The following is a 12,360-nucleotide window of genomic DNA, read 5'->3' as shown; positions in this document are numbered from 1 at the left end:
AAGCTTATAATGGGGTGCATTTGTGTGTCTGTCTGCTGTTGTGTATGTGTGTTTGCGTGTGTGTCTTTGAGGGGTTGGGGCCCAATCACATAATCTAAATGGACTTAATGCTGTGGCTAAAAATGATTTCACAGCTCTCAGGTGGGCTGTACAGCTTCGCACCCTCTCTCTTATTGCAATCCTCTCATTATTGAAACTTGTGTTGTGAATAAGAGAGGAAGTATAGCCACACTTCAGTTCCCAGCCTACAGGGATTCGTGGGCTGGCTATAATACTGATTATCTACTGCAGTTGAAAGCATTGCTCGGATTCCCATCATGGCAAGAAGCAGTAAACCAACCATGTGACTGTTTATTTGTATGTGCATGCATTTTTGTGCAGGTGAGCATGTGTGCATTCATAATCCAAAGTGTTACACCCCAGCATTAATGACTGTTAGAGCACAAGCTTTGAATTAATTAAAAATGGTCTAATTAAATCTGTGATGTTTGACAGGTTTCAGCTTGGGGCGGTTACGTGTTCATCATCAACCTTATTCCTCTTCATGTGTTTGTCCTGCTGCTCATGCAGCGCTTCAGTAAGAGAGTCTACATAGGTGAGATGCAAAGCACATACTCACACAAACTTTCATACATGAATTCTTTTTTCTTTTCACATTAATTCAAGGTCATAAACGAATGACTTGGGGTTAACAATTGTGCTCATTAGGCATTCACAGTGGCACATACAGGATAAACACAACAAAAGGGCAAAGTGACTACATTCAGCAGCTGCACACACACTTTATTTTCTCAGTCCTACAGAAGATGTGGGAACAATGCTTAGGGTAGCTCGTTATTCTTTGTCATATATGCCCTGTATAAACACTGTTGCTGATAATCAACCATACATTAGCAGCTGATGTTCGATCAGTTCGCACCAATCCCCCAGAGAACCAGAGACGGGATCTGTGATGAAAGTAGGACCGAGAGAAACTGGAAATGCAGGCAAGAAAAATACAGAAGGAAAAAAAGATTAAAGCTCTCTTCCCTTCAAAGAGCTCGCCTTGTTGCACCCTCTGAACTTGCCTCACACATTGTGAATCATGTCCTGACCCCAAGTCAAAGCTTCCTACTAAGGTTGTATCTCCATACCATTGGTTCAGATCCAAATCAGTAGGCCATCTTACCGTATCAGCTTATAGTTCTATGGAAATAATGACATGTCAACACATAAAGAAGACACAACTGGTGAGGTTAACTTGGCAGGAAAGCTGTAAAATGTTGAATCAAAGAGATGTCATATTATATGCTGCTGATAGTTAGGTCAAGTACAAAGAAGGAAGACTGAAAGGAGAGAAGATGAGAGATGAGACAGGGTGACTGCTGGGTTCCATATCTTCCAATAGGATTATTGGCAAAATGAAAAATTTACCATCAAGATTCCTCCCTTGGTCTCTTACCTCCTTCATCCTCTTCCCCACACTGTTCTTTCCCCTCACCTCCTGTCTGTGTCTCTGAAGACCAGCGCAGTGTGTTCTGCCTGCAGCAATCCAGTAATTGAGTTAGTTCAAAGTTGTAATAGCTCACCGCGCTCTGTGATGCATACCTTGTGCTGTGATTTGAAGTCCAGACTGTGACCTGCTGTCACTCACCACACCCCTCCTGCTCCATCTTCCCCATCTTATAAGGCAGAAATACTGTAATGAAATCCAATTGAAATTTCATTATCAGCAGTGTGTCCTCTGTAGCAGAATAGAAACCGCTCTGATGGATTCCCCTGCTCTCTAACTGGAATCAGCCTGGCCGCTGGTTCCCCATACCAGGCTAGGCCGTCAAATCAGTTGGTGTCTTGGGAGCAGGGAGCATGTAGCTCCTGCTGGGACACTTTAACAGAGCGACACCTGCCTCATTAGTTACAGAGCTGCTCTGCTTGGCAGCCAATAGCAGGACTAAGTGATTAGATTAGATTTGATGAGAGATGTTTGGACAAGTAGGAGACCTCATATATTCATCATTCTGTAGCTTGCATGCTGTTCTAATAATGCAGGCGTCTTTAGGTAGCAGCCAAAGTGGCCACATACAGCTTATGCCAGTTTTTTTTGAGAAAAAGTCCTGCTTTGTTGAGAGAAAAAAAAAACACAAATTAGTACCAATTAGTGGTACATTAGTGTGCATTAATGTAAAAGACTCATTGAATTTCTTCCATCTCTCAAAATCCCACAATAGATGTATTCTACTAACAGGTGAATGTATCCAAAACCTGCTGTATCGTTTTCCTCTACGCCACTAAGCTCCATTGTCCAAAAATGCATCAGTGAGCGTCACTCTTCTACTGGCTGGCATGTCTATTCCTAGCTATTAACACACACACACTATAATTTGTTTTGACTCAATCCCTCATACACCATCCTGCTGCCGATAACACTGACACATACTCCAGATGTGGATTATTCTGTTCCCAGTAAGTTCATTATTTCCTCTTTGTTTGAGTAGTATTTTGAACACCTCCACAGGCATGAAGTTTTTGGGTTGTCTAAACACGTGTTCTGTGTTTAACTTTACGTCCCTTTATTGAGATTTAGCACAGAGATGAACTAAAAAGATTGCGGTCAAAATTTGCTGCACATTTTTGGCTACAGCTCAAGAATTCATTCTCTAATTATGACAACATTTCATACAAATAACCAATATGATTTAATAATATAGTGAGTAATAGTTTATATCCAGAAGGTCGTGGGTCAGCCTCCCTGTTAGCTCATGATGTTCTGCAGAAACACTTCTCTGACCATAATTCAGGAACAGACGCAGAGAACGTGACCATGTTTTACATTTGTTCAGATACTGAATTAGTGTGTAGTGAAGCTGTGGTGGTTGTGTAGACTTTTTATGTTGCCATTTTGAAGATATGTCTGAAGCATCTGTATTTTTTTAACAACATTCTTTTTATTATTTTCACAACACAACAAAAATAACATAAAGAAACAATTACTCATATTAAAAGAATTAAACAAACATGTCCCCCCCACCTCCCACCTCCCACCTCCCAAATTACTCAGGTTCTTGGTTGGGATCTAGTTAGTGAGTTATAGTCCATGTCACTTCAGTATATTGGAAAACGGGGAAAAGAAACCCCCACACATACATTTCTACCTTATTATTTACTGCAGAGGGCCATTGTTTACATGTCCCCTGGTTCTTCCATCACACATGACAGATCTTTTCTTGAAACATAGTTAATGAAGGGGTCCCATATCTGATGAAAATGATGCTGTTGGTGTTTTATTGTCTATGTAACTTTCTCTAAGGGTAGTGTTGAGAATAGCTCAGACAGCCACCTGCTCACTCCTGGTCTTCTGATGTTTTTCCATGAAAGGGCTATAACTCACTTTGCCATTAGTATACATAAATCTCCAAATATTTGTTGATTATTTTTTAACTTCAAATTATCTGGATATAAGCCTAATATAAATAGCTGTGGGACGAAAGGTACTTGAATCTGTAAGATATTTTGAATACATTGTTTCACTTCTTGAATTTTTGTATTTCCATACATTGCCAAATACATTGAAAAAGTGTACCTTTTCCTTTGTCACACTTAACACAGGTATCAGGTATAGCGCTATTATGTCTGTTAAGTTTTTCAGGAGTTAAATACGTTCGCATCAACCAATTATATTGCAGTAGCCTCAGTGAGTGTTAGTAGTTCTCAGTTGTGCTTTAGTACATGCCTCCTCCCACTTTTCCATTCAGAGGTCCTCCTGTAGGTCCTCCCTCCATGCCTCCAGCCGTTCCGCAGATGTTTCTGTACTTCCGTCTACTTAAACAGTTGATATTCATTAGTTTTTCTATGGTAGACATTTTGGGGATGTGTGATTTTGGTGTGTTCTGATGAAATTTCTCAACTGTAGATATTTAAAAGTGATTACGGGGTATATTAAATTTATCAACTATTTCTTCAAATGCCATCAGCACCTTTTTATGTTGTAAAGATCGCCTATTTTTCTCAGTCCTCTGGTAGCCCAAGATTTAAACCCCCCGTCTGTTTCTCCGTATTGGACTGAAGACGGAGAGAGGACGTTTCTCTCAGATACTGTTTAACTTGATGCCACACTGTAATCATATTTTTCTCTACAGGATTTTTTGTACGAAGCATCTGTATTTTACTATGTGTAGCTTTTTTGTGGTCTCCAAGAGAACACAGCATGTTTCTCAATGGGAACGCCAATAGTAGAGAGGACTTCCATGTTGCAAAATTTGAGTCGCTGGGCAAAAGTGCCAAAATAACCTTTCAATATATTGTAATTAAAGTGGTCTGAGAGGAAACACGACTTGAAACGCACTCCCTTTACATAGTTTTCAAGCTGTAGATAATGTAGTTTGTTGAAGACTTAAGCCAGTCACACTTTCAGTCCAAAGCAGGTCAGATAGTTAAAACAAAGTCTGTATTGAAAGGAGAATATTGCGGCTTCATGGGAGGAATTTGTGGAGGAATTTAGCTGTAAAGTGGTTGATCTAGTTGAAAACCAGAGTGTGCAACCATATAAATTTGTAACTGCTTTTTAAAGATTCTGTCTTTATCGTGAGCCACTTAGTTTGGAGACCAGAAAATTAAGTGGAAAAGCATTGAGAGATCAATGCATTAGCACATTACGGGTTTTGCTTATTTCATGGAGTTTGTTGACAATCAGAAAAATACAATTCTGTAGCTATGAAAGTTCAATGTTTTCCTTGGAATCCAAAGTTTGACAGAGTCTAAGTAAAATGCACTTACCAGCCTTTTACAGAGGTCTTAGCTGTAACACAAATTGTTTATTACCAGACTGAGAGCTCAGTTGTCATGGAGATGGAGGTGTGCAGAGCAGCAGAACTCAGTGTCATGCAGATTTCAAAACTACAGTGGTGGTGAATCATTATATTTTCTAATGTAAACCTCTCAACGGTAAATAGTGAGTGAAACCAGCTCCACTTCGACCGACTACAACAGTAAAATGCAGCTCACACGTTGGTGTATCAGTGACAACCGTCTGACAGCATTACAGAAGCAGTGACTCCCAAATGGTCATGTCTTATGTGTTAATTTTGCACTGGAATCACATTTAGCTTATATAACTGTTGCATTTTATGTAAGCAGCATTTCAAATGCTTTGACTTGTGTTTCTCCTACTGCACTAGGAATGGATATGTAATCAACTTTAATATTCATGTTTGTAAATGTGCAAGTCATGCTGGTCTGTAATTTCACCAGTATTTGACTAAGATGGCCATTAGAACAATTCTGCGATGTAACATGCCCTGCATTAAATCCTGTGTGTGAATCTCTGTGAATAATGTTTTAATCAACATCAGAATCTTTAAAGCGCCTCTCAGTATGATGCAGCCTAAAAAAAATAAATGAGCATAGCGTTGAATCAAATTTATGTCACGGTGACTTATTTACAAAGTATTTATTTCAGGGCTAATTCTGTTTGTTCACCTTAGTTTGTATAGGCATATCAGAATTTCAGCTCTGTGCATCAGTGCTGGTGGGAGCAGAGCGTGCCCTCGCATTTATTTACCAGAGCAGTTTGTGAAACAGGCTGGGTCAGTAGCAATCTTTATTTCCATTTTCCTCACACTGGCATCTCTAATATTGTTGCACAGAGGCATGGAGGGAGAAAGTGATTGAATGAGAAACTAAACAACCTTGGATCTGCTGCTTTTACATATAAATAAAGCAGACTGGTTTGTGTGGACCCTGATGAGTGTCATCTCTGGAGGACTGCAGTGAAGGGGGTGAAAAAATAAACAGATTCTCATTGGATGGCTAAATATTTGAACTTCTTTCTGTACCCCCAGTTGGGTGAAGGCGACTACTTATTAAAAACATTTGAAAGTATGTTACGCTCCGACGGAACAGCGGGGTTTGTTTTTCCCAGCAAGACAAACATCTTTTGGTGCAACAGCAATAATAATCATGTCAGCTTGTGAGGAGAGCAGGGAGAGCTGAGGTTTGATTTCTCACCTAAACACAAATTAGTGTCGACTTTGTTTCCCCCACAGTTCCCTTCCTTGTGCTCTGGTGAGATTCAGCTTTACAAATTTATTTCAGGGGGCATGGAGCAATAATTCAGTGAATGTTCAACTTTATTACATCAGCTGCTTAAAATAGGACTGTGCAGTACTAAAAATGAAATGTTTCACTGTAAATTTTGAAGAGAAAACAGTCTCGGAGTGAAGAACTGCTCACGACTTCTCATTTCTTGTTTCCACCGCTTCTTATCCCACCGGTTCATTTCCTTCAAGAGTCGTGATAAACTGTCACTCTTGATTTTTTTATTTTTTTTAAATGAATCTGCGCATCCACAGATTGTAAACCACTGACTGTATATAAAGATGGACAAACCCTCCGTGATGTCTCCCATAGAAGAGGAGTTTCAGCGTGATGACTGCAATCGTCGCCAACTTGGCAGTGTCTGACTCTGCCAGACTAGCAGCTAGTGAGCAAAAATGATTAGAGGTGGGGTGTGAGTGGAGCTGAGGTGGGCCATGCAGACCTCTCTAGTCCATAGACTGTCCTATGGTGGCACCCACTAGTCACTCAGAGTGTCCATGCATTGGATCATGATTAAGTTTAAACTTTAATACAATTTATACAGTTCAGTTATGTAGATATAATCTCTTTATGCCGCTGTCATAGACATGGAAATTAGCTTTTGAGCGTCTATTGCCAACGCTGTCTTTTGTACCAGGCTGTCTACATTTAGTTTATGTAAAGCTGGGCATTTTAACATGATGTCTCTGGGGATGGACTTATTTTTAAAGCCAGCCTCAAGTGGCCACCGTAAATACAGCATATAGACACATGTTGTTAGACAGAAACAAGTGATCCTACTGATGAAAGACTCTCTGATCTGACATGTCTACAAAGTGTACGTTTCACAGCTTGGGCTTTTCTAGTTTGTTAAAAGCTTGTGCAGCCTGTTCAGAAAAACCAGCCCTTTTATTTCATTGACTGTGCAGCGGCGATATTCGACCAGCAGAACTTGTTTGGAGGCTTTTGTTATTGAAGCTTGTTTCAGTGCATCTGACCCCTGAGGGCTTGTTTGAAACGGTTTTCAGGTTTAGTCAGCGTGTTCACAGCAAGCCTGTTGTCTGGTTGTGCTGCTGACTCCCAAGTGTGTAAATTGTTTGAACTCTGAAGCTTAATCGCTCTTAAACTGTCAGTCATGATTTAGGCTCAGAAAGCATTTTGTTCTTGTGTTCTGCGTCAAGGACTTTCTAAGTTTGTGTTTGCAGTTGTCCTGGAATCGCTACGTCTTTTATATGTACCATCTCTCTCATCCTCAGTAATACTTTAGAGGAATTTATCAAACTCTGGACTTTTTAATTTATTCTCATTGTAAATAACAGATTTGCCAAATCCCTGGAAAGGAAATGCAAGATATCCACCACAGACAATGACATCAAAAGTTTAACGAAAACTCACCCCACAGTCTGGCTGGCAGCCTCAGTTTTATATATTATGGATATTATACGTGCATTTGATACAGTGCTTCCATGTGTTTGAGCACCTGTACAGAGGGCATCTACTGACGGAGTTGGGGATATTGTATATTTCTGTTATTGCAAACAAAAGCCAAGAAGTCGTACATTTATAAATGCTGTCATCACTACTTTGCCTCTTGCCTCAAGCCCAATAGTTCTACTGAAAACATGTCGCAAATATGCAGTTTAATAAGACAAAATAATTTCAGAAAAGGTAGCTTTCACAAAATGTTACTCAGACATGAGGAAACTGTTTATATGGGAACTGTTGTCAGCTGTGATTGTAGTGCTGTAATGAATATTTCTAGCAGCAGGATGCTGTATGTGGGATTGAGTCAAAATAAACTACAGTGTGTGTGTTCATTGTAATAAAGAAACGTGTCAGCCAGTGCAACAGTGAGACTCACTGATGCTGCTCAGAGGAATAAGACATATTCAGCTTTGGATGCATTCGCAACACTTGTTAGTAGGATTCCTTCATTGTTGTTTTTTTTCTGAGTGATTTGTTGACAGGAAAAATACAGAATACCACCAGCCAGTGTGTTATAGTGTGTTGTAGATTTCAGCTGGGTAAAGTTCTGATTAGCCTCATCCAAAGAGGAGAATAAATAAAGCCAGTTGACTGTAGTGATGTATAATCGTACTAGTAGTTTGTCTGTAACTGATCTTAACCAGCTGATTTCTTCCTGCAGCCTACAGCACCTTCTACATCATCGGACTGGTGCTGTCCATGCAGATCCCCTTTGTGGGCTTCCAGCCAATCAGGACCAGCGAACACATGGCCGCAGCAGGTCAGTGAGCAGTCACCTAGGGTACAAGTGGAAAATAGATTTCAAAGCCTGTAGTACTTGTTTACTGCAGGTCTATGCAGTAAATTTCATCTTATGACATTCAGTGAAAGACATTCCTCCTTATACTTAAAACAGTTCGCTTACTCCAGACTAATGCATCAGGACACCATTTAAAAAATTCCAATCAGCATCATGTCATCGTCTTTGTGTCAGCCCTCCAGCCAGAATGTGTCCGGATGATGAGTTAATCTCGGAGCATTCACCTGAGACCGTTTTTGTACAAAGTCTGTGCCCGTAGAAGCTTGATTGTGCCACTATACCATACAGTCCAATGAGAGAACAGTGGCAGTAAAGACTAAATTATTCAGACCCACACAATATTGAAACACTCAAGTGCAGATAAAGTGGATGGGACAAGTCCAATTATTGCTTATTGCTTTTTTCCGTGAAAAGAATTGTTATACATTTAAATAGCATATAAGGTGTAAAAATACAGTATTGATATTGCTCCAATTATTGAGTTACTGTCAGTTAGATCTGCAGCTTGAGACAAAAACACTAAACATGTAATTATCTGCACTTTTTTCATTTTGTCTGACACAAGTTCTCAGTTTGTTCCCTCCTTGTGGAAATTTAAACTGTATCTGTTGGACATGTGTGTATCTCAGATCTTAACCCCAGTCCACCGTTCTGTTGGTGGTGCATGTTTCTGCAGGCGTGTTTGTGCTGCTTCAGGTCTACGCCTTCTTGCAGTACCTGAAGGACAGACTGACCAGGCAGGAGTTCCAGACTCTTTTCTTCTTGGGAGTGTCTCTGGCTGCTGGAGTGGTTTTTCTCTCCGTCATCTATCTGACATACACAGGTTGGTTGGTTGTTAGTTACCAGGTCAAAAATGGAAGTTTTCTTTAAATGTCTCCTCTGGGAAGCATCAAGGTTTTAATCTTGTCACCATGTCCTAATGTTGTTTTTTGTGCGTCAGAGGACACGTCATGAGCAAAATAAGTCTGAAACCGAGCATTTCCCCCCTTGGAGAAAAGTATCAGTAATAATCCCAAAACATGGATTCAAACAGCTGCAGTTTCTTTTAACAAACTGAAGGAACCAGTCCAGCCAACCTATGGCTGTCCATGTCAGAGGACATGAGATGTACTCTGTTTTTAGTTGCAAAAGGAGAAATTGTGTGACTTTATATAACATTAGCAACATGCTATTAGCTGTTGGATAATGTAGAAAAATTTCATGTCCATGCTGTCGAGAACGGTTACTAGAGACGGGTACATTCTTGAGTTAATAAGAAAACGGCTGGAGTACTTCCTTTACCATTTTCAACACCATCGTTCAGTTACAGAAAGAGTAAAAGTTTCAGCAGGAGAGTTTGTCTGAGGCCCACAAATCACTGAGTCTGGCCTGTTCTGTTAATAACACTCTGTGTGCCTGCTACTAGCAAACATAACATACCTGGGTCAGCGAGGGATGAATTACAAGCTCAGCAGTCAGACTGTATTTCTCGGCCTGTTGTGTGTACAACTTTTACTACGTTATGAACGATTACTCATGTTGCCCTCCTTGCATGTACACAACTTGTTACACTTGTGGCAACGAGCATTGTCTGCATCCGGACTTTCTTTTGGATTTGGAGAACAGAAGTGCATCACAGATGAATGTCTAGTGGTGGTGAAGTAGAATGTGCAAGATAATGCTCTTCTTAATTTCTGAAGTACCAATATCAGAACTATTAATGTCAGAGCTTATTGAGCCTCCAATATTTGAAAATTTAGCCCTGGGTTTCGTTTGGTACTGAGGTTTGATAGTAATTCCTGGCCGTTACATTACTAACGTTGTAAAGAGCAATACTTAAAGCATATCACCATCCTGCTGCATCAGCTTGTAATCAACCCTGTACAATATGCTCTTAATCTTCTGCAGAATTGGTTTCTGAATTTGAACAATTATGGCTGAATTACTCTAATTGTACAACTTGCCATTGTGTAGCATAGAGAAGTTTTACGGTCAGAGGTCAGCAGGCAGGTTGATCTGCAGGTAAACGGCAACAAGGTTAGCGGAGACGGGGACTAGTTTGCATATTCATAGAAATGTTCATCCTAAAGTACAGTAGGTGTAGAGTTGTATTCGTATTCAAGCATAATGGGATTGTTTTTGTTGATTTAAGCTTCGAAATATGAAATTTTGATGAGCAGAGATGGGTTTTAAGAGTGTAATCGAGGAGGGACTTTAAGCGTTATTTTTTGGCATTTTTGACTTTTCTCTGTTGAGACACAACTTAAGGAGACAGACCAGCAAAATTACAGACATTTGAGTGAGGTCCATCTGGCTGGGATTCAGACTAGCAGCTGTCTACTAACAACATTTTATCAAATATGGTAGGCCGTGATCAGGTGGCCTCAAACCCTAAAAATTGGGTGTCTACGTTTTTGCTTCTTTTGTGTATGGGACCTGTTCCACATTTGTACATTATCTAGCATCTCCAAAGAGTCATAGGAAGTTCTAAAAGAAAGGTGCATCAGAGTTAGAAAAGGGATTTTCATGATTGGTATTAGGAAGTAATGTCCTGCTACACAGTACATCACTATTATGAAAAATTGGTACGGTGAAGAGAATAACACTGGAAAGACTGAGCAAAGGTTGTTGTGATAGCAATTTTTATGATGGAGCCTTTACTCTGTCAGAGATAATAGGTGTGCTTTGTACGGGTGAGCAGTAATCAGTCATAGAATGAAAATGAGCAGGCGGGTCAGTCAGCTAAAATGATGGTGGAACACAGGTGAGGTTTTCAAAATGGTTTTGTTTTGACATCACTGGTTAGAAATATTACCTTAACAATTTTATTAAGCCTTCACTTTCCTTAGTGGTAGAAATTACTTTTAAAGTGCATTGTGCTACCCAAGGATGTTATTTGACTGACACTCACTGACATGAATGGGAGGTCGGAACAAAAAGTAAAAACACCACAGTCTCCAAAAATGTGTTCAGTTCCATCAACAAAACAGACAAAAACGTAACATTATAACCCTCAAGAAGGAAAGGTGTATTCATTTATTGTTGCATATAAATGTTGTTGCATTAGCTTTAGTCGGGGGGACCTAATAGTGTTTGTGTATTGTTACATGCCAGCCCTTTTTCTGTCAGACCGATGCTTTACTTTTGAGATCTGAAGTACATTTATGTGCTTATTTTGTTGCAGGCTTTTAAACGCAGCCTTTTGATGAGCACTAGAGGATTGTTTTATTCTTGTATTGGTGCTTTGACCTAAGTAAAGAATCTCAATACTTCTTTCACATCAGATGTTTCCATATTTGTCTTGCTGTCAGTCAACATGATTTTTTTTTTTTGAATCAACAACGTGTATGTCTGCCAATTCTTAAAGGAGAGGTCAGAATCTTTGATCTGTGCCACTGAGTTACATTGATGTTAACATCAGTAATGAGACTTTGACAAGAAAGGAGGCAATCGGCCTCAACAATATGCAAATAAACATTTTATCATAAAACGATAAAGACTTGAAGTGATAATAAAGAACAAGCATGGTCCATACTGTGATGAATATGATCCTCGTAATTAGAACCGTAATCTACGGCCATTTAGCTGCTACATGTAAAGCACAAGGTGGTTATGATTGGAATCAGCTGTAATACGGCGGCACTCATCTCTTATCTATACATGATCAGAACGCCTGCTGGCTCTCTAACAGCTGTGATTAGCTTCTGTGTTCTTTTATCGTTACACTGCACATATCAGAGAATAATTATATGATTGATAAATGCAGTTAATTGTTCCACCGAGGCATGACAGAAACACAGATCACCGACAGTCCTGTTGGTGTGTGTGTGTGTGCGTTGGTCAATTTCTGTGTGTTGTTTCACTGCATTTGTGAGTGCATTCTAAGTCCATATGGTTCATGTGTGTGTGTTTCACCTTCAGGGTACATTGCTCCTTGGAGTGGGCGCTTCTACTCCCTCTGGGATACTGGGTAAGTCATGCTGCACTGGATTAAAACCACAGTATTGATAATTAATTAGGTTTTAATGTGTACACCAGCAACGTTC

The 12,360-nt window shown here is 39.9% G+C and overlaps 1 protein-coding gene across 1 annotated transcript in view; it reads left to right on the top strand.

Moving 5' to 3' along the window:
• LOC110966517 (dolichyl-diphosphooligosaccharide--protein glycosyltransferase subunit STT3B-like) overlaps nt 1-12,360 on the top strand; it is a 75,611-nt gene that overhangs the window by 48,814 nt on the left and 14,437 nt on the right. The window contains 4 exon segments of the mRNA XM_051956414.1: nt 496-595; nt 8,198-8,296; nt 9,012-9,158; nt 12,236-12,284. Of these exon segments, the coding sequence (XP_051812374.1) occupies nt 496-595; nt 8,198-8,296; nt 9,012-9,158; nt 12,236-12,284 (395 nt within the window).

Source organism: Acanthochromis polyacanthus, chromosome 12 (assembly GCF_021347895.1).
Source record: "Acanthochromis polyacanthus isolate Apoly-LR-REF ecotype Palm Island chromosome 12, KAUST_Apoly_ChrSc, whole genome shotgun sequence".
Classification (NCBI taxonomy): Eukaryota; Metazoa; Chordata; class Actinopteri; family Pomacentridae; genus Acanthochromis; species Acanthochromis polyacanthus.
Note: the sequence above shows the minus strand (reverse complement) of the source record. Positions and strands in the feature narration are given on the sequence as shown.